General features: G+C 46.7%; 1 protein-coding gene across 1 annotated transcript in view; it reads right to left on the bottom strand.

Annotated features, from left to right (window-relative positions):
• The window catches only part of LOC139388244 (protocadherin Fat 3), a 334570-nt gene that overhangs the window by 238053 nt on the left and 69908 nt on the right, over nucleotides 1-26609 (bottom strand). Inside the window, exons 18-19 of the mRNA XM_071134792.1 lie at nucleotides 6452-6570; nucleotides 3532-3730 (exon numbers count right to left, since the gene is read on the bottom strand). Of these exons, the coding sequence (XP_070990893.1) occupies nucleotides 3532-3730; nucleotides 6452-6570 (318 nt within the window). The remainder of the gene's footprint in view (nucleotides 1-3531; nucleotides 3731-6451; nucleotides 6571-26609) is intronic.

Below are 26609 nucleotides of genomic sequence, written 5' to 3' on the forward strand. Positions count from 1 at the left end.
TCATAAAGATCGTGGTGAGAGCCTGTATTCTTAAAGACCGTGGTGAGGGCCTGTATTCTTAAAGACCGCGGTGAGGGCATGTATTCTTAAAGCTTCTCAGATCTAGGATCAGGTCCACCTTTTAGATCAGGGATCGGCCCGGTCCTGAAGGACAACGTGAGGGCCTGTATTCTTAAAGCTTCTCAGATCTAGGATCAGGTCCACCTGTTAGATCAGGGATCGGCCCGGTCCTGAAGGACGACGTGAGGGCCTGTAATCTTAAAGCTTCTCAGATCTAGGATCAGGTCCACCTTTTAGATCAGGGATCGGCCCGGTCCTGAAGGACAACGTGAGGGCCTGTAGTCTTAAAGCTTCTCAGATCTAGGATCAGGTCCACCTGTTAGATCAGGGATCGGCCCGGTCCTGAAGGACAACGTGAGGGCCTGTAATCTTAAAGCTTCTCAGATCTAGGATCAGGTCCACCTGTTAGATCAGGGATCGGCCCGGTCCTGAAGGACAACGTGAGGGCCTGTATTCTTAAAGCTTCTCAGATCTAGGATCAGGTCCACCTGTTAGATCAGGGATCGGCCCGGTCCTGAAGGACAACGTGAGGGCCTGTAGTCTTAAAGCTTCTCAGATCTAGGATCAGGTCCACCTGTTAGATCAGGGATTGGCCCGGTCCTGAAGGACAACGTGAGGGCCTGTATTCTTAAAGCTTCTCAGATCTAGGATCAGGTCCACCTTTTAGATCAGGGATTGGACCGGTCCTGAAGGACAACGTGAGGGCCTGTAGTCTTAAAGCTTCTCAGATCTAGGATCAGGTCCACCTGTTAGATCAGGGATCGGCCCGGTCCTGAAGGACAACGTGAGGGCCTGTAATCTTAAAGCTTCTCAGATCTAGGATCAGGTCCACCTGTTAGATCAGGGATCGGCCCGGTCCTGAAGGACAACGTGAGGGCCTGTATTCTTAAAGCTTCTCAGATCTAGGATCAGGTCCACCTGTTAGATCAGGGATCGGCCCGGTCCTGAAGGACAACGTGAGGGCCTGTAGTCTTAAAGCTTCTCAGATCTAGGATCAGGTCCACCTGTTAGATCAGGGATTGGCCCGGTCCTGAAGGACAACGTGAGGGCCTGTATTCTTAAAGCTTCTCAGATCTAGGATCAGGTCCACCTTTTAGATCAGGGATTGGCCCGGTCCTGAAGGACAACGTGAGGGCCTGTAGTCTTAAAGCTTCTCAGATCTAGGATCAGGTCCACCTGTTAGATCAGGGATCGGCCCGGTCCTGAAGGACAACGTGAGGGCCTGTATTCTTAAAGCTTCTCAGATCTAGGATCAGGTCCACCTGTTAGATCAGGGATCGGCCCGGTCCTGAAGGACAACGTGAGGGCCTGTATTCTTAAAGCTTCTCAGATCTAGGATCAGGTCCACCTGTTAGATCAGGGATCGGCCCGGTCCTGAAGGACAACGTGAGGGTCTGTATTCTTAAAGCTTCTCAGATCTAGGATCAGGTCCACCTGTTAGATCAGGGATCGGCCCGGTCCTGAAGGACAACGTGAGGGCCTGTAATCTTAAAGCTTCTCAGATCTAGGATCAGGTCCACCTTTTAGATCAGGGATCGGCCCGGTCCTGAAGGACAACGTGAGGGCCTGTATTCTTAAAGCTTCTCAGATCTAGGATCAGGTCCACCTTTTAGATCAGGGATCGGCCCGGTCCTGAAGGACAACGTGAGGGCCTGTATTCCTAAAGCTTCTCAGATCTAGGATCAGGTCCACCTGTTAGATCAGGGATCGGCCCGGTCCTGAAGGACAACGTGAGGGCCTGTATTCTTAAAGCTTCTCAGATCTAGGATCAGGTCAACCTGTTAGATCAGGGATTGGCCCGGTCCTGAAGGACAACGTGAGGGCCTGTATTCTTAAAGCTTCTCAGATCTAGGATCAGGTCCACCTGTTAGATCAGGGATTGGCCCGGTCCTGAAGGACAACGTGAGGGCCTGTATTCTTAAAGCTTCTCAGATCTAGGATCAGGTCCACCTGTTAGATCAGGGATTGGCCCGGTCCTGAAGGACAACGTGAGGGCCTGTATTCTTAAAGCTTCTCAGATCTAGGATCAGGTCCACCTTTTAGATCAGGGATCGGCCCGGTCCTGAAGGACAACGTGAGGGCCTGTATTCTTAAAGCTTCTCAGATCTAGGATCAGGTCCACCTTTTAGATCAGGGATTGGCCCGGTCCTGAAGGACAACGTGAGGGCCTGTATTCTTAAAGCTTCTCAGATCTAGGATCAGGTCCACCTTTTAGATCAGGGATCGGCCCGGTCCTGAAGGACAACGTGAGGGCCTGTAATCTTAAAGCTTCTCAGATCTAGGATCAGGTCCACCTTTTAGATCAGGGATCGGCCCGGTCCTGAAGGACAACGTGAGGGCCTGTATTCTTAAAGCTTCTCAGATCTAGGATCAGGTCCACCTTTTAGATCAGGGATCGGCCCGGTCCTGAAGGACAACGTGAGGGCCTGTATTCTTAAAGCTTCTCAGATCTAGGATCAGGTCCACCTTTTAGATCAGGGATCGGCCCGGTCCTGAAGGACAACGTGAGGGCCTGTATTCTTAAAGCTTCTCAGATCTAGGATCAGGTCCACCTTTTAGATTAGGGATCGGCCCGGTCCTGAAGGACAACGTGAGGGCCTGTATTCTTAAAGCTTCTCAGATCTAGGATCAGGTCCACCTGTTAGATCAGGGATCGGCCCGGTCCTGAAGGACAACGTGAGGGCCTGTATTCTTAAAGCTTCTCAGATCTAGGATCAGGTCCACCTGTTAGATCAGGGATCGGCCCGGTCCTGAAGGACAACGTGAGGGCCTGTATTCTTAAAGCTTCTCAGATCTAGGATCAGGTCCACCTGTTAGATCAGGGATCGGCCCGGTCCTGAAGGACAACGTGAGGGCCTGTATTCTTAAAGCTTCTCAGATCTAGGATCAGGTCCACCTGTTAGATCAGGGATCGGCCCGGTCCTGAAGGACAACGTGAGGGCCTGTATTCTTAAAGCTTCTCAGATCTAGGATCAGGTCCACCTGTTAGATCAGGGATCGGCCCGGTCCTGAAGGACAACGTGAGGGCCTGTAGTCTTAAAGCTTCTCAGATCTAGGATCAGGTCCACCTGTTAGATCAGGGATCGGCCCGGTCCTGAAGGACAACGTGAGGGCCTGTATTCTTAAAGCTTCTCAGATCTAGGATCAGGTCCACCTTTTAGATCAGGGATCGGCCCGGTCCTGAAGGACAACGTGATGTTTTTTGATTTAACCGTCCAGGAAGACCAGGTGTGTCGAAATTAAGTCAATCACCGAACTGATCAATTAGCTCAGTTGGTCAGGTGTGCTGCCTAGTTGGATCAAAATCCCGCAGTACCTGCGGCACTCCAGGAACAAAGTTTCCATGATTAATAATATTATATGGACAGGTGGAAATCTGATCCGAGATCAACACTCCTATTCAGAGACGCTTTGTTGATACAGGCCCTAGGGTTAAGGGTTAGACGTCAGGTGTTAAGGGTCAGAGGTCACCTGTTTTGGAGTTTATGGAGAAGAAGTTCTGTGGGTTGCCGGCGGTGATGCGGTAACTAAGGCGACCGGGCATGGCGGTGAAGTCGGGGTCCTGCGCCTGGATACGGATGACGGACAGATCTTTGGGAGAGTTTTCCATGACGACGGGGTGATAGATGGGGTCGGAGGTCAAGGGGGAGTTATCGTTCACGTCCTCCACCTGGAAGGGAGCGGGGGGGGACAGGGGATAGGGGGATAGGAGAGAGAGAGGGGAGAGAGAGAGAGGGGAGAGAGAGGGGGGAAGAGAGAGAAGAGAGAGAGAGGGAAGAGAGAGAGGGGAGAGAGGGGGAAGAGAGAGGGGGATGAGAGAGAAGAGAGAGAGAGAGAAGAGAGAGGAGAGAGGAGAGAGCGAGAGCGAGAGGAGAGAGAAGAGAGAGAGAGAAGGGAGAGAGAGAGACAAAGAGAGGGAAGAGAGAGAGGAGGAAGAGAGAGAGGAGAAAGAGAGGGAAGAGAGAGAGGGGAGAGAGGGGTGAAGAGAGAGGGGGAAGAGAGAGGAGAGAGAGCGAGAGGAGAGAAAAGGGAGAGAGAAGAGAGAGAGATCGGGGGTAGAAGGGAGAGAGAGAGATAGAGAGGGGTGGAGAAGGGAGAGAGAGGAGAGAGAGAGAGATCAGGGGGAGAAGGGAGAGAGAGATCGGGGGGAGACGGGAGAGAGAGATCGGTGGGAGAAGGGAGAGAGAGAAGGGAGAGAGAGATCGGGGGAGAAGGGAGAGAGAGAAGGGAGAGAGAGATCGGGGGAGAAGGGAGAGAGAGATCGGCGGGGAGACGGGAGAGAGAGATCGGGGTGAGAAGGGAGAGAGAGATCGGGGGGGAGAAGGGAGATCGGGGGTGGAGAAGGGAGGAGGTGTTTTTAATATGATATCAAAGGATCTAGTTATTCATCAGCATACTGCATGCTGTCCTTACATTATCTACTCTGATTCTCTCCCACTCTGTTCTGAGTACTGAATAATTGCTGAATTTACAAATGCCCTAGCCCCCCATTGGTGTCAGCAAACATCTGCAAAAAAAAACGGAAGTAAATTGGTACCAGTAACACAGTTACATTCACAAAACCTCTTGATAACATTAAAACAGCCTAACTATGGTTCTGCTAGGGAGAGGAGGTGAGGTGTTCTCTCAGGGTGTTCTCCCAGGGTGTTCTCCCAGGGTGTTCTCCCAGGGTGTTCTCTCAGGGTGTTCTCCCAGGGTGATCTCTCATGGTGGTCTCCCAGGGTGATCTCTCGGGGTGTTCTCCCGGGGTGTTCTCCCGGGGTGTTCTCTCGGGGTGTTCTCCCAGGGTGATCTCTCGGGGTGTTCTCCCGGGGTGTTCTCCCGGGGTGTTCTCTCGGGGTGTTCTCTCGGGGTGTTCTCTCAGGTTGTTCTCCCGGGGTGTTCTCCCGGGGTGTTCTCCCGGGGTGTTCTCCCGGGGTGTTCTCCCAGGGTGTTCTCCCAGGGTGTTCTCCCAGGGTGTTCTCTCTTATGACTGGAAGTTCCTAGCAAGCTAGCCACCATTTTAGCCAGTAAGCATGTGCACTTGATTGCAGTATACACTCCCCATACGAAATGTTCTAAATTTATGAATGGACAATCTGACAACGCTCTGAATTTACGATCGGCACAGAGATCGGCACAGAATTTACGATCGGCACTCTCAAACACAAGGGGGAAATTTACGAGCGCATCCCCAAGAGTTAGAATCTCAGTCTGTTTTGCATCACAGGACTCAGTTTGCCCATTGAGCAAAACATCAAGAGAGTGTTAGCACGTAGTTTCTTAATGTAATATAGCAATTAGCTCAGGAAGATAGTCACTGGTCTGTTGGTTCTTAATGTAGGTATTAACTGAGGAAGAGAGCCACTGGTCTGTTGGTTCTTAATGTAGGTATTATCTGAGGAAGAGATGGTCACTGGTCTGTTGGTTCTTAATGTAGGTATTAACTGAGGAAGAGATGGTCACTGGTCTGTTGGTTCTTAATGTAGGTATTAACTGAGGAAGAGATGGTCACTGGTCTGTTGGTTCTTAATGTAGGTATTAACTGAGGAAGAGATGGTCACTGGTCTGTTGGTTCTTAGTGTAGGTATTAACTGAGGAAGAGATGGTCACTGGTCTGTTGGTTCTTAATGTAGGTATTAACTGAGGAAGAGAGCCACTGGTCTGTTGGTTCTTAATGTAGGTATTAACTGAGGAAGAGATGGTCACTGGTCTGTTGGTTCTTAATGTAGGTATTAACTGAGGAAGAGATGGTCACTGGTCTGTTGGTTCTTAATGTAGGTATTAACTGAGGAAGAGATGGTCACGTTATTAAGCTCTTTGTTCTGGGGAGAATACAGATGGACCTGAAAACGTCTTGAAAGGCAGAGAGACACACACACACACACACACACACTCAGAAACACACTGAAGGCATCAACAGGCTTCAAAGTCGGCTAGGTGAACCGAACAAGCATGCTCACATGAAAAGGAAGCCAGGTTACACTTCTTCAAAATAGTCCGAATGAAATCTGTTGTTAATTTTGACGTGTTTTGTTGTTGCCCGAGGAGTTCTTAGTCGTGCTATTTTACATAAAGACGATTGGTGCAGAATTTCTCAATGACAAAATGTGCCTGAAAACGAGTCGTCTCTCTTGTTGAATGACAACAAAGACTTTATTTAAGAATCCCTACAGTTGACCAATCACGGACGAAGGGGCGTAGACTTCAGCTAACCGAACTTTGGCTGACCTCGTGAAAATGTTTTGTTTTGCCCCGAACAGCCGGGGGAAGAAAAACAACTTTCCCGAAGTCTAAAACGAACGAAAACGTCACAAATGTTGTCATAATATATGCACAAGATCTTCTGAACTGTGGAAGACACTGGGAAGGATGAGGACACCTCTTCACACACACTAGTGTTGTCACACACCTGGATGAAGACCTCAATGGAGGCGGAGAGGGGCGTGACCCCGCGGGTGGTGGCGTGGACCGTCAACCAATAGGACGACTTGGTTTCACAGTCCAGAATACCTGTAGTGTAGATCAAACCTGAAAAGACGAGAGGAGAGGAGAGGAGGGATGAGAGGAGAGGAGGAAGGAGGAGAAAAGTAGGGAGGAGGAGGAGGGGGAGGAGGAGGGGGAGGAGAGGAGAGGAGAGGAAGAGGAGGGGAGGAGGAGAGGAGGAGAGGAAGAGGAGGTAGGAGAGGGAGGAGAGGAGGGTAGGAGAGGAGGAGGAGGGGGAGTACGGGAGAAGAAGAGGAGGGTAGGAGAAGAAGAGGAGAGTAGGAGAAGAAAAGGAGGGTAGGAGAAGAAGAGGAGGGTAGGAGAGGAGAAGGAGAAGGAGGAGAGGAGAGGATGAGGAGGGGGAGGAGAGGAGGAGGAGGGAAGGAAATGTAGAGAGGAGGATGGAGGAGAGGAGGAGGAGGGGGAGGAGAGTGAAAAAGACAAGATACTGTCTGTGACCTCAGAGTGCTGATCTAGGATCCGTTTAGATCACAATCAATAAGACAAAACATCGACAAGAGGAGCTGATCCTAGATCAATGTTCCTACTCTGAGATGCTTTGTGAACACAGGTTCTTTATGCCTTATAATAAATTAATCTCATGTATATATAATCTCATATATACACTCAGTCAGTAGCAACAACTAGTGCTCTGCTCTGTTGGAAGTGCATCCTGCCAGTTAGCAGCAGAGTGTTTGAAGTTGGTACACATTGTCCAACGATGTGCTTACTAGCAGGTTCCACAACGAAACAACAATACGGAATAATACAACATAGCAATAACAACACAAAGTAAATGTCTCAGTAGAATGTAATAAACATTTATATCATACAGGACGGCACCATTTATAGTGTGTGTGTGTGAGTGTATGAGTGTGTATGTGAGTGTATGAGTGTGTGTGTGTGTGTGTGTGTGTGTGTGTGTGTGTGTGTGTGTGTGTGTGTGTGTGTGTGTGTGTTAGCCACTAGCAGTGTTAGAAGTGACTCAGCATTTTCCAAGGACAAATGTCATTGTGATGGTTATCCCACACACATGCACAGCTCTACCATCGTACCTTAATCAACTAAGGTAATAATAACTAATAACTAATAACTGAATACTGCTCTACTATCGTACCTTAATCAACTAATGTAATAATAACTAATAACTGAATACTGCCCTACTATCGTACCTTAATCAACGCTGACTAAACTGATACACTGTTCTCTTTCTCTCTCTGTCTCTCTGTCTCTCTGTCTGGTGTGGATTTTCTCATAGGCTGGTGTGAATTTGATGGCCTGCAGGAAACTAAATAGCTGACAGTTAAGGACAGTCTGGTGTCAAGGCTCAGAAAATGTTAGGTCCTATAGCTTTGACACTGATGCACACTGACTCACACACTCAACCACAACAAGTGTTAGGGTGTAGGAGCATCACAAATGGAGAGAGAGAGAGAAGGAGAGAGAAAGAGAGAGAGAGAGAAAGAGAGAGAGAGAGAGAGAGAGAGAGAGAGAGAGAGAGAGAGAGACAGAGAGAGAGAGAGGTGTAGAGAGAGAGAGAGAGAGAGAGAGAGAGAGAGAGAGAGAGAGAGAAAGTGTGTGTGTCACCATGCTTTGGCGTCCTTGACCTTTCTTTTCAAACAAATCTATTCTACATCACAGAGAGAGAGAGAGACACATTGGTTGTGAAAGCACTTTGTAAGCGACAGGCTCTTTTCTGCTACTTCAACACACTAGACAGTCTGTCTGTCCCCCATCACAAATAACAGCATCTTAAGGCTAACCATAGGATCCTAACGATGAACCCAAGAAGCAGTCAGGCGTCTTTGTCTTCGTCTTGTTGTGTCCCGTGTATATGTACCGTACGTCCCTCTAAGGCCCTTCTACTAGCCCGCTAGCTGTCTGAATCGCAGAGTCTCCAGCTCGCCTAGCTTCCCACTGGTCCCTATGATCACTCGGCTATGCCTAGGTTTCCTCCACTGTATTCACATCCTACCATACCTTTGACTGTACATATGCCTTGAATCTATTCTATAGCGCCCAGAAATCTGCTACTTTTACTCTCTGTTCATACTAGACGACCAGGTCTGATAGCCCTTAGCTGTACCCTTATCCTACTCCTCCTCTGTTGATGTAGAGGTTAACCCCTGCAGTGCTTTGCTCCACTCCCATTCCCCAGGTGCTCTCATTTGTTGACTTCTGTAACTGTAAAAAAAAGCCTTAGTTTCATGTATGTTCACACTAGAAGCCGACTCCCTAAGTTTGTTTTATTCACTGCTTTAGCACACTGTGCTAACCCTGATGTCCTAGCCGTGTCTGAATCCTGGCTTAGGAAGACCACCAAAAACCCTGAAATTTCCATACCTAACTACAACATTTTCCGACAAGATAGAACTGCCGAAGGGGGCAGAGTTGCAATCTGCTGCAGAGATAGCCTGTAGAGTTCTGTCTTACTATCCAGGTCTGTGCCCAAACAATTTGAGCTTCTACTTTTAAAAATCCACCTTTCCAGAAACAAGTCTCTCACCGTTGCCGCTTGCTATAGACCACCTTCTGCTCCCAGCTGAAATGATTTCACCCCATCTATCTTCAGAGCTCGTGCTGTTAGGTGACCTAAACCGGGACATGCTTAACACCCCGGCCATCCTACAATCCAAGTTTAATGCCCTCAATCTCACACAAATTATCAATGAACCTACCAGGGACAACCCCAAATCCGTAAACATAGGCAGGCACCCCCATAGATATCATCCTAACCAACCTGCCCTCCAAACACATCTCTGCTGTCTTCAACCAGGATCTCAGTGATCACTACCTCATTGCTTGGTTCCGTAATGGGTCTGTGGTCAAACGACCACCCCTCATCACTATCAAACGCTCCCTAAAACACTTCTGCGAGCAGGTCTTTCTAGTCGAGCTGGCCGGGGTATCCTGGAAGGATATTGATTGATCTCATTCCATCAGTAGAAGATGTATGGTTATTCTTTAAAAGTGCCTTCCTCATCAACTTAAATAAGCATGCTCCATTCAAAAAATGGAGAACCAGGAACATATATAGCTCTTGGTTCACTCCAGACCTGACTGCCCTTTACCAGCACAAAAACATCCTGTAGCGTACTGCATTAGTATCAAATAGCTCCCGCGATATGCAACCTTTCAGGGAAGTTAGGAACCAATATACACAGGCAGTTAGGAAAGCAAAGGCTAGCTTTTTCAAACAGAAATGTGCATCCTGAAGCACAAACTCCAAAAGTTCTGGGACACTGTAAAGTCCATGGAGAATAAGAGCCCCTCCTCCCATCTGCCTACTGCACTGAGGCTAGGAAACACTGTCACCACCGATAAATCCAAGATAATTGAGAATTTCAATAAGAATTTTTCTACGGCTGGCCAGGCTTTCCACCTGGCCACCCCTACCCTGGTCAACAGCTCTGTACCCGCCACAGCAACTTGCCCATGCCTCCCCCATTTCTCCTTCACCCAAATCCAGATAGCTGATGTTCTGAAAGAGCTGCAAAATCTGGACCCCTACAAATCAGTAGGGCTAGACAATCTGGACCCTCTCTTTCTAAAATGATCAGCCGGAATTGTTGTAACCCCTATTACTAGCCTGTTCAACCTCTATTCCAAATCGTTTGAGATCCCCAAAAATTGGAAAGCAACGCGGTCATCCCCCTCTTTTAACTTCTTTGGGATAGGGGGCAGCATTTTCACTTTTGGATGAATAGCGTGCCCAGAGTAAACTGCCTCCTACTCTGTCCCAGATGCTAATATATGCATATTATTATTAGTATTAGATATAATTTTTTTATGTTTTTAGTTTTCCATTGACTGCCTATACAGATTCCATTGACTTAGGAATCAAATTGCACTTCCTATGGCTTCCACTAGATGTCAAAAGTCTTTAAAAATTGTTTCAGGCTTGTATTCTGAAAAATGAGAGAGTAAGACCACTCTGAACTCTGAATGGCAGTGTCCCAGAGGTTGTTTACGACCCACCTTTCTTTTTTTTCTTTTTCTATTGACGAAGCTTTTGTCCGGTTGAAATATTATTGATTACTAAAAACAACCTGAGGATTGATGATAATCATCGTTTGACATGTTTATTTGAACTTTACTGATAGTAATTGATCACTGATCAGTAACTGATCAAATTTTTCGTCTGCCTGTTTTGACTGCCTTTGAGCCTGTGAATTACTGAACAAAACGCACAAACAAAACGGAGGTTTTTGGATATAAAGAGGGACTTTAACGAACAAAACAAACATTTATTGAGTAAATGGGAGTCTTGTGAGTGCAACCATATGAAGATATTCAAAGGTAAGTGATTAATTTTATCGCTATTTCTGACTTGTGTAACTCCTCTACTTGGCTGGTAACTGTGTGTAATGATTTGTTTGCTGGGTGCTGTTCTCAGATAATTGCATTGTATGCTTTCGCCGTAAAGCCTTTTTGAAATTTGACACCTCGGTTGGATTAACAAGAAGTTCATCTTTAAACCGGTAACACTTGTATGTTTTATGAATTTATATAATGAGTATTTCTGTTTTTGAATTTGGCGCTCTGCAATTTCACTGGATGTTGGCCTGGTGGGAAGCTACCGTCCCACACCCCCTAGAGAGGTTAACTAACCTCCAGACGAGCTTCAATGCCACACAACTCTCCTTCCGTGGCCTCCAACAGCTCTTAAATGCAAGTAAAACTAAATGCATGCTCTTCAACCGATTCCCACCAGCACCTACCTGCCTGCCCGCCCAGAATCACTACTCGGTTCTGATGTGAACATCTACAAATACCTAGGTGTCTAGTTAGACTGTAAACTTTCCTTCCAGACTCACATTAAGCATCTCCAATACTCCATACTGTTTTTTTTGTTTTTTTTGCTCCTTTGCACCCCAGTATCTCTACTTGCACATTCATCTTCTGCACATCTATCACTCCAGTGTTTAATTGCTAAATTGTAATTATTTCGCCACTATGGCCTATTTATTGCCTTACCTCCCTTAACTTATCTCATTTGCACATTCTGTATATAGACTTTTGTTCTATTGTGTTATTGACTGTACGTTTGTTTATGTGTAACTCTGTGTTGTTTGAGCCTCACTGCTTTGCTTTATCTTGGCCAGGTCACAGTTGTAAATGAGAACTTGTTCTCAACTGGTTTAAATAAAGGTGAAATAAAAAATTAAATATAAACCGGACCCAGGTCAAAATTCGATTTAAGATTAGTTTATTAGTCACATGCACAGGGTCTCAGATGTAATTTAAGGGTACAGTGAAATGCTTAATCTCCAACAGTGCAGGTCAAAAAGACAAGTGACTGAATAGAAAAGAAAACAATAAAAATATATAGTTAACAGAGATGTGTGTGAAAGTTAACATGTAGAGTCAGAAGGTTTAGAACACTTACTCTTTCCAGGATTTTTTATATTTTTTATTTTCACTATTTTCTACATTGTCGAATAATAGTGAAGACATCAAAACTATGAAATAACACATATGGAATGAGGGTTTCTTTCCAGAGAGACATCAGGGATTGTAACATACTCTGTTTCACGTAAACATGGCTGTCTAAGGATATACTGTCTGAGTCCAGTCAGTTGGATTCTCAGTTCATTGCGCAGACAGGAATAAATATCTCTCCGGGAAGAAGAAAGGCGGCGGTGTATGTCTCATGATTAACTACTCATGGTGTGATTGTAATAACATACAGGAACTCAAATCCTTTTGTTCACCCGACCTAGAATACCTCACAATCAAATGCAGACCATATTACCTCCCACCATATTACCTCCCAAGAGAATTCTCTTCAGTTATAGTCACAGCTGTGTATATCCCCAGTCAAGTTGATACCCTCAAAGAAAGTCGTTGGACTTTATGCAAACTGGAAAACACACATCCTGAGGCCGCATTTATTGTAGCAATTTAACAAAGTATATTTGAGGAAAAGGCTGCCATAGTTCTATCAACACATTGCCTGTAGTACTCGCACTGCTAAAACACGTGACCGGGAGAAGTTGGAGTAGCAAGTAACTTCAAGATTGTTTTGAACATGCGGACTGGGATATATTCTCCTCCGATAATAACATTGACGATAATACTGATACGGTGACTGAGTTAATCATTAAGTGTATAGCAGATGTTGTACCCGCTATGACTATTACTAAACCTACACTAACCAGAAATCATGGATAGATGGCAGCATTCGCACAAAACTGAAAGTGCGAACCACCGCATTTAACCATGGAAAGATGACTGGGAATATGGCTGAATATAAACAGTGTAGTTATTCCCTCCGTAAGGCAATCAAACAGACAAAACGTCAGTATAGAGACAAAGTGGAGTTTTAATTCAACGGCTTAGACACGAGACGTATGTGGCAGGATCTATAGACAACCAGGGACTACAAAACGAAAACCCGCCACGTTGAGGACACCGACATCTTTCTTCCGGACAAGCTAAACACCTTCTTCACCTGCTTTAAGGACAACACAGTGCCACTGACGCGGCCTGCTATATACCATGTAATAACATGGCTATATACAGGAAGTACCAGGTAATAGCATGGCTATATACAGGAACTACCGGGTAAAAACATGGCCTTATACAGGAAGTACCAGGTAATAACATGGTTATATACAGGGAGTACCAGGTAATAACATGGCTATATACAGGGAGTACCAGGTAATAACATGGTTAATAACATGGTTATATACAGGGAGTACCAGGTAATAACATGGCCATATACAGGGAGTACCAGGTAATAACATGGTTATATACAGGGAGTACCAGGTAATAACATAGCTATATACAGGGAGTACCCGGTAATAGCATGGCTATATACAGGGAGTACCAGGTATTAACATGGTTATATATAGGACGTACCAGGTAATAACATGGCCGTATACAGGAAGTACCAGGTAATAACATGGTTATATACAGGGAGTACCAGGTAGTAACATGGTTATATACAGGGAGAACCCGGTAATAGCATGACCATATACAGGGAGTACCAGGTAATAACATGGTTATATACATGGAGTACCAGGTAATAACATGGCTATATACAGGAAGTACCAGGTAATAACATGGCTATATACAGGAAGTACCAGGTAATACCATGGTTATATACAGGAAGTACCAGGTAATAACATGGCTATATACAGGAAGTACCAGGTAATAACATGGTTATATACAGGGAGTACCAGGTAATAGCATGGTTATATACAGGGAGTACCAGGTAATAACATGGCTATATACAGGAAGTACCAGGTAATAACGTGGTTATATACATGGAGTACCAGGTAATAACATGGTTATATACAGGAAGTACCAGGTAATAACATGGTTATATACAGGGAGTACCAGGTAATAACATAAAATAAATTAAAATGTATAACTCAGAGAGAGAGAAACAGACATTTTAATGCGTCCCAAAGGGCACCCTATTCCCTATATAGTGCACTACTTTAGACCAGAGCCCTATGGCACCCTATTCCCTATATAGTGCACTACTTTAGACCAGAGCCCAATGGCACCCTATTCCCTATATAGTGCACTACTTTAGACCAGAGCCCTATGGAACCCTATAAGTATATCACTACATAGGGAAATAGGATACACTTTAGGACAAAGTCCTTGAGTTCCGCAGTAATTCAGATTTTCATTTCTCATACCATCAATCACTATCACTGATTGGCTAGAATCCACACACCTGGTTAAACCAGTCCCTGTGTGTGTGTGTACCACCGCAGAAAAAACCAACACACACACACACACACACACACACACACACACACACACACTAACACACACACACATCACAGAGTGTAGTAGAAGAGAACTAGCTTCTGACAAGCAGAATGACAAATCGCTCTGATAACTTTCCCAACGTTGCGACAAGAATACCAATAAGTTAAGCCTGTAGAAACACAGTCAGAGTGGAGCACAACTCCACAACGAAGCATCTACGTCTGTAGAAACACAGTCAGAGTGGAGCATGACTCCACAACGAAGCAGCTACGTCTGTAGAAACACAGTCAGAGTGGAGCACGACTCCACAACGAAGCATCTACGTCTGTAGAAACACAGTCAGAGTGGAGCACGACTCCACAACGAAGCATCTACGTCTGTAGAAACACAGTCAGAGTGGAGCACGACTCCACAACGAAGCATCTACGTCTGTAGAAACACAGTCAGAGTGGAGCACGACTCCACAACGAAGCATCTACGTCTGTAGAAACACAGTCAGAGTGGAGCACGACTCCACAACAAAGCAGCTACGTCTGTAGAAACACAGTCAGAGTGGAGCATTTTTATTTTTTATTGAAACTTTATTTAACAAGTCAGTTAAGAACACATTATTTTTTACAATTACAATACAACCTACCAAAAGGCAAAAGGCCTCCTGCGGGGACAGGGGCCTGGGATTAAAAATAAAAAATTAATTACACAAAGCAGCCATAACTGTCAGAGTGTCCATGATGAGTCTTTGAATGAAGAGATTGAGATAAAGCTGTCCAGTTCGTTCCAGTCGCTAGCTGCAGCGAACTGAAAAAAGGAGCGACCCAGGGATGTGTGTGCTTTGGGGACCTTTAACAGAAGGTGACTGGCAGAACGGGTGTTGTATGTGGAGGATGAGGGCTGCAGTAGATATCTCAGATAAAGGGGAGTGAGGCCTAAGAGGGTTTTATAAATAAGCATCAACCAGTGGGTCTTGCGACGGGTATACAGAAATGACCAGTTTACAGAGGAGTATAGAGTGCAGTGATGTGTCCTATAAGGAGCATTGGTGGCAAATCTAATGGTTGAATGGTAATGAACATCTAGCTGCTCAAGAGCACCCTTATCTGCTGATCTATAAATTACATCTCTGTAATCTAGCATGGGTAGGATGGTCATCTGAATCAGGGTTAGTTTGGCAGCTGGGGTGAAAGAGGAGCGATTATCATAGAGGAAATCAAGTCTAGGTTTAACTTTAGCCTGCAGCTTTGATATGTGCTGAGAGAAGGACAGTGTAGCGTCTAGCCATACTCCCAAGTACTTGTATGAGGTGACTACCTCAAGCTCTAAACCCTCAGAGGTAGTAATCACACCTGTGGGGAGAGGGGCATTCTTCTTACCAAACCACATGACCTTTGTTTTGGAGGTGTTCAGAAAAAGGTTAAGGGTAGAGAAAGCTTGTTGGACACTAAGAAAGCTTTGTTGTAGAACGTTTAACATAAAATCAGAGGAAGGGCCAGCTGAGTATAAGACTGTATCACCTGCATATAAATGGATGAGAGAGCTTCCTACTGCCTGAGCTATGTTGTTGATGTAAATTGAGAAGAGCGTGGGGCCTAGGATCAAGCCTTGGGGTACTCAGGTAGTGGCTGAGACAGCAGATTTTTGGACTTTATACACCGTACTCTTTGAGAGAGGTAGTTAGCAAACCAGGCAAAAGACCCCTCAGAGACATCAATACTCCTTAGCCGGCACACAAGAATGGAATGGTCTACCGTATCAAAAGCTTTGGCCAAGTCAATAAAAATAGCAGCACAACATTGCTTAGAATCAAGGGCAATGGTGACATCATTGAGGACCTTTAAGGTTGCAGTGACACATCCATAACCTGAGTGGAAACCAGATTGCATACCAGAGAGAATACTACAGACATCAAGAAAGCCAGTCAGTTGATTACTGACACGTTTTTCCAAGACTTTTGATAAACAGGGCAAAATAGAATTAGGCCTATAACAGTTAGGATCAGCTTGATCTCCCCCTTTAAATAAAGGACGAACCGTGGCTGCCTTCCAAGCAATGGGAACCACCCCAGAGAGGAGAGACAGGTTAAAAAGGTCAGAGACAGGCTTGGTGATGATAGGGGCAGCAACCTTAAAGAAGAAAGGGTCTAAACCATCTGACCCATGACTCTGCAGCGAAGCAGCTAAGCCATGTAGAAACCTGACTGCCCCTATGATCGCACCCCCCTAGGGGCAGACATGGAACACCTCAGTAAAGAACACTAAGCATTAATCAACATCAGAGTGGATAAAGGAGAGCTGAGGTTACAGGGACCAACATTCTCTGAGTTTGTCAGTTTATTACACACCATGTTGTCATGTCAACATTAGACCATGTTTAGGACAGATGTGTTGCCGTGTCAACATTAGACCATGTTTAGGACAGATGTGTTGCCGTGTCAACATTAGACCATGTTTAGGACAGATGTGTTGTCATGTCAACATTAGACCATGTTGCCATGTCAACATTAAACCATGTTTAGAACAGACCGTGTTGCCGTGTCAACATTAGACCATGTTAAGAACAGACTGTGTTGCCGTGTCAACATTAGACTGTGTCAGATGTAAAGAGTGAAAACTAGTGGATATTGGAGAGCTGAGGCTGCAGGGACCAAAGATTCCTTTCCTTCCATCCTTCCTTCTTTCTGTCTTTCTTCTCTTTCAGTAAGAGGCCAGACATGCCATGTCACTGTGCTCATGTTGAGGTCATGGTACCGCCCGTCAACTGTCTACCCACAATGCATTAGGCTGCCACGCTGTGACTTAGCTGTGATGACCTGTCACTCTGGGCTAGGGGGATAGACAGGATGGAAATAGGGGAGACAGATATGAGAAGGGGATGGAGTGAGAGAGAGATGGAGAGTGTAGTGCAGATAGAGAAAAAGAAACAGAGAGGGAAGAGAGAGAGAGATAAGTAGAGAGGTTGAGAGATGGACAGTCTCTACTCTGTGTTGACTGACAGTCCCCTTTATACTAAGGACTTTTTTATTGAACTGTAGTTGAGTGGTGGAAAGAAGTGGAGAGGAGAAGAGAGAGTGGTGGAGAGAAGAAAGAGTGGTAGAGAGGAGAGGAGAAGAGAGAGTGGTGGAGACGTGAAGAGAATGGTGGAGAGGAGAAGAGAGAGTGGTGGAGAGGAGAAGAGAGAGTGGTGGAGAGGAGAAGAGAGAGTGGTGGAGAGGAGAAGAGAGAATGGTGGAGAGGAGAAGAGAGAATGGTGGAGAGGAGAAGAGAGTGGTGGATAGAAGAAAAGAGAAGGGAGTGGTGGAGAGGAGAATAGAGAATGGTGGAGAGGAGAAGAGAGAATGGTGGAGAGGAGAAGAGAGAGTGGAGGAGAGGAGAAGAGAGAGTGGTGGAGAGGAGAAGAGAGTGGTGGAGAGAAGAAAGGAGAAGGGAGTGGTGGAGAGGAGAAGAGAGAATGGTGGAGAGGAGAAGAGAGAATGGTGGAGAGGAGAAGAGAGAATGGTGGAGAGGAGAAGAGAGAATGGTGGAGAGGAGAAGAGAGAGTGGTGGAGACGTGAAGAGAATGGTGGAGAGGAGAAGAGAGAGTGGTGGAGAGGAGAAGAGAGAGTGGTGGAGAGGAGAAGCGAGAGTGGTGGAGAGGAGAAGAGAGAATGGTGGAGAGGAGAAGAGAGAATGGTGGAGAGGAGAAGAGAGTGGTGGAGAGAAGAAAAGAGAAGGGAGTGGTGGAGAGGAGAAGAGAGAATGGTGGAGAGGAGAAGAGAGAATGGTGGAGAGGAGAAGAGAGAATGGTGGAGAGGAGAAGAGAGAATGGTGGAGAGGAGAAGAGAGAATGGTGGAGAGGAGAAGAGAGAGTGGTGGAGACGTGAAGAGAATGGTGGAGAGGAGAAGAGAGAGTGGTGGAGAGGAGAAGAGAGAGTGGTGGAGAGGAGAAGAGAGAGTGGTGGAGAGGAGGAGAGTGATGGAGAGGAGAAGAGTGATGGAGAGGAGAAGAGAGAGTGGTGGAGAGGAGAAGAGAGAATGGTGGAGAGGAGAAGAGAGAGTGGTGGAGAGGAGAAGAAGAAAAGAGAGAGTGGTGGAGAGGAGAAGAGAGAGTGGTGGAGAGGAGAAGAGAGAGTGGTGGAGAGGAGAAGAGAGAGTGGTGGAGAGGAGAAGAGAGAGTGGTGGAGAGGTGAAGAGAATGGTGGAGAGGAGAAGAGAGAGTGGTGGAGAGGAGAATAGAGAGTGGTGGAGAGGAGAAGAGAGAGTGGTGGAGAGGAGAAGAGAGAGTGGTGGAGAGGAGAAGAGAGAGTGGTGGAGAGGAGAAGAGAGAGTGGTGGAGAGAAGAGAGTGGAGGAGAGGAGAAGAGAGAGTGGTGGAGAGGAGAATAGAGTGGTAGAGAGAAGAAGAGGGTGGTGGAGAGGAGAAGAGAGTGGTGGAGAGGAGAAGAGAGTGGTGGAGAGGAGAAGAGAGAGTGGTGGAGAGGAGAAGAGAGAGTGGTGGAGAGGAGAAGAGAAGAGAGAGTGGTGGAGAGGAGAAGAGGAGAAGAGAGAGTGGTGGAGAGGAGAAGAGAGTGGTGGAGAGGAGAAAAGAGAATGGTGGAGAGGAGAAGAGAGAATGGTGGAGAGGAGAAGAGAGAATGGTGGAGAGGAGAACAGAGAATAGTGGAGAGGAGAAGAGAGAGTGGTGGAGAGGAGAATAGAGAATGGTGGAGAGGAGAAGAGAGAGTGGTGGAGAGGAGAATAGAGAATGGTGGAGAGGAGAAGAGAGAGTGGTGGAGAGGAGAAGAGAGAGTGGTGGAGAGGAGAAGAGAGAGTGGTGGAGAGGAGAAGAGAGAGTGGTGGAGAGGAGAAGAGAGAGTGGTGGAGAGGAGAAGAGAGAGTGGTGGAGAGGAGAAGAGAGAGTGGTGGAGAGGAGAAGAGAGAATGGTGGAGAGGAGAAGAGAGAGTGGTGGAGAGGAGAAGAGAGAGTGGTGGAGAGGAGAAGAGGAGAAGAGAGAGTGTTGGAGAGGAGAAGAGAGAGTGGTGGAGAGGAGAAGAGAGAGTGGTGGAGTGGAGAAGAGAGAGTGGTGGAGAAGAGAAGAGAGAGTGGTGGAGAGGTGAAGAGAGTGGTGGAGAGAAGAAAGGAGAAGAGAGTGGTGGAGAGGAGAAGAGAGAGTGGTAGAGAGGAGAAGAGGCGAAGAGAGAGTGGTGGAGAGGAGAAGAGGAGAAGAGAGTGGTGGAGAGGAGAAATGGTGGAGAGGAGAAGAGAGAGTGGTGGAGAGGAGAAGAGGAGAAGAGAGAGTGGTAGAGAGGAGAAGAGGAGAAGAGAGAGTGGAGAGAGGAGAAGAGGAGAAGAGAGTGGTAGAGAGGAGAAGAGAGTGGTGGAGAGGAGAAGAGAGTGGTGGAGAGAAGAAAGGAGAAGAGAGTGGTGGAGAGGAGAAATGGTGGAGAGGAGAAGAGAGAGTGGTGGAGAGGAGAAGAGGAGAAGAGAGAGTGGTAGAGAGGAGAAGAGGAGAAGAGAGAGTGGAGAGAGGAGAAGAGGAGAAGAGAGTGGTAGAGAGGAGAAGAGAGTGGTGGAGAAGAGAGTGGTGGAGAGAAGAAAGGAGAAGAGAGTGGTGGAGAGAAGAGAAAGTGGTGGAGAGGAGAAGAGAGAGTGGTGGAGAGGAGAAGAGAGTGGTGGAGAGGAGAAGAGAGAGTGGAGGAGAGGAGAAGAGAGAGTGGAGGAGAGGAGAAGAGAGAGTGGTGGAGAGGAGAAGAGAGCGGTGGAGAGAAGAAATGAGAAGGGAGTGGTGGAGAGGAGAAGAGAGTGGTGGAGATGAGAAGAGAGAATGGTGGAGAGGAGAAGAGAGAATGGTGGAGAGGAGAAGAGAGAATGGTGGAGAGGAGAAGAGAGAATGGTGGAGAGGAGAAGAGAGAGTGGTGGAGACGTGAAGAGAATGGTGGAGAGGAGAAGAGAGAGTGGTGGAGAGGAGAAGAGAGAGTGGTGGAGAGGAGAAGAGAGAGTGGTGGAGAGGAGAAGAGAGAGTGGTGGAGAGGAGAAAAGAGAATGGTGGAGAGGAGAAGAGAGAATGGTGGAGAGGAGAAGAGAGTGGTGGAGAGGAGAAGAGAGAGTGGTGGAGAGGAGAAGAGGAGAAGAGAGAGTGGTGGAGAGGAGAAGAGGAGAAGAGAGAGTGGTGGAGAGGAGAAGAGAGAGTGGTGGAGAGGAGAAGAGAGAGTGGTGGAGAGGAGAAGAGAGAGTGGTGGAGAGGAGAAGAGAGAGTGGTGGAGAGGAGAAGAGAGAGTGGTGGAGAGGTGAAGAGAGTGGTGGAGAGAAGAAAGGAGAAGAGAGTGGTGGAGAGGAGAAGAGAGAGTGGTAGAGAGGAGAAGAGGAGAAGAGAGAGTGGTAGAGAGGAGAAGAGAGTGGTGGAGAGGAGAAGAGAGAGTGGTAGAGAGGAGAAGAGAGTGATGGAGAGAAGAAAGGAGAAGAGAATGGTGGAGAGAAGAGAAAGTGGTGGAGAGGAGAAGAGATAGTGGTGGAGAGGAGAAGAGGAGAAGAGAGAGTGGTAGAGAGGAGAAGAGGAGAAGAGAGACTGGTAGAGAGGAGAAGAGGAGAATAGAGTGGTGGAGAGGAGAAGAGAGAGTGGTAGAGAGGAGAAGAGAGTGGTGGAGAGGAGAAGAGAGTGGTGGAGAGAAGAAAGGAGAAGAGAAAGTGGTGGAGAGGAGAAGAGAGAGTGGTGGAGAGGAGAAGAGAGTGGTGGAGAGGAGAAGAGAGAGTGGAGGAGAGGAGAAGAGAGAGTGGTGGAGAGGAGAAGAGGAGAAGAGAGAGTGGTGGAGAGGAGAAGAGAGATTGGTGGAGAGGAGAAGAGAGAGTGGTGGAGAGGAGAAGAGAGAGTGGTGGAGAGGAGAAGAGAGAGTGGTGGAGAGGAGAAGAGAGAGTGGTGGAGAGGTGAAGAGAGTGGTGGAGAGAAGAAAGGAGAAGAGAGTGGTGGAGAGGAGAAGAGCGAGTGGTAGAGAGGAGAAGAGGAGAAGAGAGAGTGGTAGAGAGGAGAAGAGGAGAAGAGAGTGGTAGAGAGGAGAAGAGAGAGTGTTGGAGAGGAGAAGAGGAGAAGAGAGAGTGGTAGAGAGGAGAAGAAGAGAAGAGAGAGTGGTAGAGAGGATAAGAGGAGAAGAGAGTGGTGGAGAGGAGAAGAGAGAGTGGTAGAGAGGAGACGAGAGTGGTGGAGAGGAGAAGAGAGTGGTGGAGAGAAGAAAGGAGAAGAGAAAGTGGTGGAGAGGAGAAGAGAGAGTGGTGGAGAGGAGAAGAGAGTGGTGGAGAGGAGAAGAGAGAGTGGAGGAGAGGAGAAGAGAGAGTGGTGGAGAGGAGAAGAGGAGAAGAGAGAGTGGTGGAGAGGAGAAGAGAGATTGGTGGAGAGGAGAAGAGAGAGTGGTGGAGAGGAGAAGAGAGAGTGGTGGAGAGGAGAAGAGAGAGTGGTGGAGAGGAGAAGAGAGAGTGGTGGAGAGGTGAAGAGAGTGGTGGAGAGAAGAAAGGAGAAGAGAGTGGTGGAGAGGAGAAGAGAGAGTGGTAGAGAGGAGAAGAGGAGAAGAGAGAGTGGTAGAGAGGAGAAGAGGAGAAGAGAGTGGTAGAGAGGAGAAGAGAGAGTGTTGGAGAGGAGAAGAGGAGAAGAGAGAGTGGTAGAGAGGAGAAGAAGAGAAGAGAGAGTGGTAGAGAGGATAAGAGGAGAAGAGAGTGGTGGAGAGGAGAAGAGAGAGTGGTAGAGAGGAGAAGAGAGTGGTGGAGAGGAGAAGAGAGTGGTGGAGAGAAGAAAGGAGAAGAGAGTGGTGGAGAGAAGAGAAAGTGGTGGAGAGGAGAAGAGAGAGTGGTGGAGAGGAGAAGAGGAGAAGAGAGAGTGGTAGAGAGGAGAAGGGGAGAAGAGAGAGTGGTAGAGAGGAGAAGAGGAGAAGAGAGTGGTGGAGAGGAGAAGAGAGAGTGGTGGAGAGGTGAAGAGAGTGGTGGAGAGAAGAAAGGAGAAGAGAGTGGTGGAGAGGAGAAGAGAGAGTGGTAGAGAGGAGAAGAGGCGAAGAGAGAGTGGTGGAGAGGAGAATAGGAGAAGAGAGTGGTGGAGAGGAGAAATGGTGGAGAGGAGAAGAGAGAGTGGTGGAGAGGAGAAGAGGAGAAGAGCGAGTGGTAGAGAGGAGAAGAGGAGAAGAGAGAGTGGTAGAGAGGAGAAGAGGAGAAGAGAGTGGTAGAGAGGAGAAGAGAGAGTGTTGGAGAGGAGAAGAGGAGAAGAGAGAGTGGTAGAGAGGAGAAGAAGAGAAGAGAGAGTGGTAGAGAGGATAAGAGGAGAAGAGAGTGGTGGAGAGGAGAAGAGAGAGTGGTAGAGAGGAGAAGAGAGTGGTGGAGAGGAGAAGAGAGTGGTGGAGAGAAGAAAGGAGAAGAGAAAGTGGTGGAGAGGAGAAGAGAGAGTGGTGGAGAGGAGAAGAGAGTGGTGGAGAGGAGAAGAGAGAGTGGAGGAGAGGAGAAGAGAGAGTGGTGGAGAGGAGAAGAGGAGAAGAGAGAGTGGTGGAGAGGAGAAGAGAGATTGGTGGAGAGGAGAAGAGAGAGTGGTGGAGAGGAGAAGAGAGAGTGGTGGAGAGGAGAAGAGAGAGTGGTGGAGAGGAGAAGAGAGAGTGGTGGAGAAGTGAAGAGAGTGGTGGAGAGAAGAAAGGAGAAGAGAGTGGTGGAGAGGAGAAGAGAGAGTGGTAGAGAGGAGAAGAGGAGAAGAGAGAGTGGTAGAGAGGAGAAGAGGAGAAGAGAGTGGTAGAGAGGAGAAGAGAGAGTGTTGGAGAGGAGAAGAGGAGAAGAGAGAGTGGTAGAGAGGAGAAGAAGAGAAGAGAGAGTGGTAGAGAGGATAAGAGGAGAAGAGAGTGGTGGAGAGGAGAAGAGAGAGTGGTAGAGAGGAGAAGAGAGTGGTGGAGAGGAGAAGAGAGTGGTGGAGAGAAGAAAGGAGAAGAGAGTGGTGGAGAGAAGAGAAAGTGGTGGAGAGGAGAAGAGAGAGTGGTGGAGAGGAGAAGAGGAGAAGAGAGAGTGGTAGAGAGGAGAAGGGGAGAAGAGAGAGTGGTAGAGAGGAGAAGAGGAGAAGAGAGTGGTGGAGAGGAGAAGAGAGAGTGGTAGAGAGGAGAAGAGAGTGGTGGAGAGGTGAAGAGAGTGGTGGAGAGAAGAAAGGAGAAGAGAGTGGTGGAGAGAAGAGAAAGTGGTGGAGAGGAGAAGAGAGAGTGGTGGAGAGGAGAAGAGAGTGGTGGAGATGAGAAGAAAGAGTGGAGGAGAGGAGAAGAGAGAGTGGTGGAGAGGAGAAGAGAGTGGTGGAGAGAAGAAAGGAGAAGGGAGTGGTGGAGAGGAGAAGTGAGTGGTGGAGAGGAGAAGAGAGAATGGTGGAGATGAGAAGAGAGAATGGTGGAGAGGAGAAGAGAGAATGGTGGAGAGGAGAAGAGAGAATGGTGGAGAGGAGAAGAGAGAGTGGTGGAGACGTGAAGAGAATGGTGGAGAGGAGAAGAGAGAGTGGTGGAGAGGAGAAGAGAGAGTGGTGGAGAGGAGAAGAGAGAGTGGTGGAGAGGAGAAGAGAGAGTGGTTGAGAGGAGAAGAGAGAATGGTGGAGAGGAGAAGAGAGAATGGTGGAGAGGAGAAGAGAGTGGTGGAGAGGAGAAGAGAGAGTGGTGGAGAGGAGAAGAGGAGAAGAGAGAGTGGTGGAGAGGAGAAGAGGAGAAGAGAGAGTGGTGGAGAGGAGAAGAGAGAGTGGTGGAGAGGAGAAGAGAGAGTGGTGGAGAGGTGAAGAGAGTGGTGGAGAGAAGAAAGGAGAAGAGAGTGGTGGATAGAAGAGAGAGTGGTAGAGAGGAGAAGAGGAGAAGAGAGAGTGCTAGAGAGGAGAAGAGGAGAAGAGAGTGGTGGAGAGAAGAAAGGAGAAGAGAGTGGTGGAGAGAAGAGAAAGTGGTGGAGAGGAGAAGAGAGAGTGATGGAGAGGAGAAGAGGAAAAGAGAGTGTGGTAGAGAGAAGAGGAGAATAGAGTGGTGGAGAGGAGAAGAGAGAGTGGTAGAGAGGAGAAGAGAGTGGTGGAGAGGAGAAGAGAGTGGTGGAGAGAAGAAAGGAGAAGAGAGTGGTGGAGAGAAGAGAAAGTGGTGGAGAGGAGAAGAGAGAGTGGTGGAGAGGAGAAGAGAGTGGTGGAGAGGAGAAGAGAGAGTGGAGGAGAGGAGAAGAGAGAGTGGTGGAGAGGAGAAGAGAGTGGTGGAGAGAAGAAAGGAGAAGGGAGTGGTGGAGAGGAGAAGAGAGTGATGGAGAGAAGAGAAAGTGGTGGAGAGGAGAAGAGAATGGTGGAGAGGTGAAGAGAGAGTTGTGGAGAGGTGAAGAGAGAGTTGTGGAGAGGAGAAGAGAGAGTTGTGGAGAGGAGAAGAGAGAGTGGTGGAGAGAAGAAAGGAGAAGAGAGAGTGGTGGAGAAGAGAGAGTGGTGGAGAAGAGAGAGTGGTGGAGAGGAGGAGAGGAAAAGAGAGAAGAGAGAGGACAGAAGAGGAGAGAGGAGAGAGGGAAGAAGATGAGAGAGGAGAAGAGAGGAGGAGAGAGGAGAGAAGAGGAGAGAGGAGAAGAGAGGAGGAGAGAGGAGAGAGAGGAGAAGAGAGGAGAGATGAGAAGAGTGGTGGAGGGAAGAGAGGAGAGACAGTGACTACGTTTACACAGTATTCCAGACAGAAGCTCATATCCAGCTTCAGGTCTTATTCGGGATAAGCTGCTCACATGCACCTTTCATATCCCTCTCATAAGTATCCCTGTATCTATGAATAAACAGAATATTCCTCATTGAATATGGGTTAAACGGAATAGTAACTGAAATCTGGTCACTGACGGTAGGCCAACAGTACAACCTCTCACATGTAGTATAACATTAACTCCTGCAGAATTATACATTTGTTGCAGTGAAATTATACAACAATAATGTTGAATTTGTCTTGGGAACAGGAGTGGAGAAATATATGATTTATTTACTTCGGCATCTCTTGAGAAAATGTGAATGGGCGTGTAATGTGTTATCTTTGACACTGTTATGCAAGCAGACAGTATTCCAACCACATCAGATATGCACCCAAGACCAACTGAAGTCTTAAAACCGGTCAAACGGATAAGATTTGGACATTTTGCAAAGGATCAATCTTTCCAGTGTTTTGGATGTTACTGAGTTTTCTCCCCGGTCCCTAAAGGAAATAGAACACTTTACCAGTGTTAAGTACATTACTAATGCATTCATTCTATTAATGTAAGACAGTATTCTGCTGAGCACTACTTTATTTAGTCTTCTGGGGAAACAAGTTATGACAGAAGAGAAGCTGTATGTATCTAACTATAGTTGACAAACAAATGGCCAACCAAATGTCAATAATTATAATACTGGCCAACCAAATGTCGGAAATTATAATACTGGCCAACCAAATGTCATTAATTATAATACTGGCCAACCAAATGTCATTAATTATAATACTGGCCTACCAAATGTCATTAATTATAACACTGGCCAACCAAATATCGGAAATTATAATACTGGCCAACCAAATGTCATTAATTATAATACTGGCCAACCAAATGTCATTAATTATAATACTGGCCTACCAAATGTCATTAATTATAACACTGGCCAACCAAATGTCGGAAATTATAATACTGGCCAACCAAATGTCATTAATTATAATACTGGCCTACCAAATGTCGGAAATTATAATACTGGCCAACCAAATGTCATTAATTATAATACTGGCCAACCAAATGTCATTAATTATAATACTGGCCTACCAAATGTCATTAATTATAACACTGGCCAACCAAATGTCAGAAATTATAATACTGGCCAACCAAATGTCATTAATTATAATACTGGCCAACCAAATGTCATTAATTATAACACTGGCCAACCAAATGTCATTAATTATAACACTGGCCAACCAAATGTCAGAAATTATAATACTGGCCAACCAAATGTCATTAATTATAATACTGGCCAACCAAATGTCGGAAATTATAATACTGGCCAACCAAATGTCATTAATTATAATACTGGCCAACCAAATGTCGGAAATTATAATACTGGCCAACCAAATGTCAGAAATTATAATACTGGCCAACCAAATGTCGGAAATTATAATACTGGCCAACCAAATGTCATTAATTATAATACTGGCCAACCAAATGTCTACCAAATTATAATACTGGCCAACCAAATGTCGGAAATTATAATACTGGCCTACCAAATGTCGGAAATTATAATACTGGCCTACCAAATGTCAGAAATTATAATACTGGCCAACCAAATGTCGGAAATTATAATACTGGCCTACCAAATGTCGGAAATTATAATACTGGCCTACCAAATGTCGGAAATTATAATACTGGCCTACCAAATGTCGGAAATTATAATACTGGCCTACCAAATGTCAG

This window comes from Oncorhynchus clarkii, chromosome 29 (genome assembly GCF_045791955.1).
Source record: "Oncorhynchus clarkii lewisi isolate Uvic-CL-2024 chromosome 29, UVic_Ocla_1.0, whole genome shotgun sequence".
Classification (NCBI taxonomy): Eukaryota; Metazoa; Chordata; class Actinopteri; order Salmoniformes; family Salmonidae; genus Oncorhynchus; species Oncorhynchus clarkii.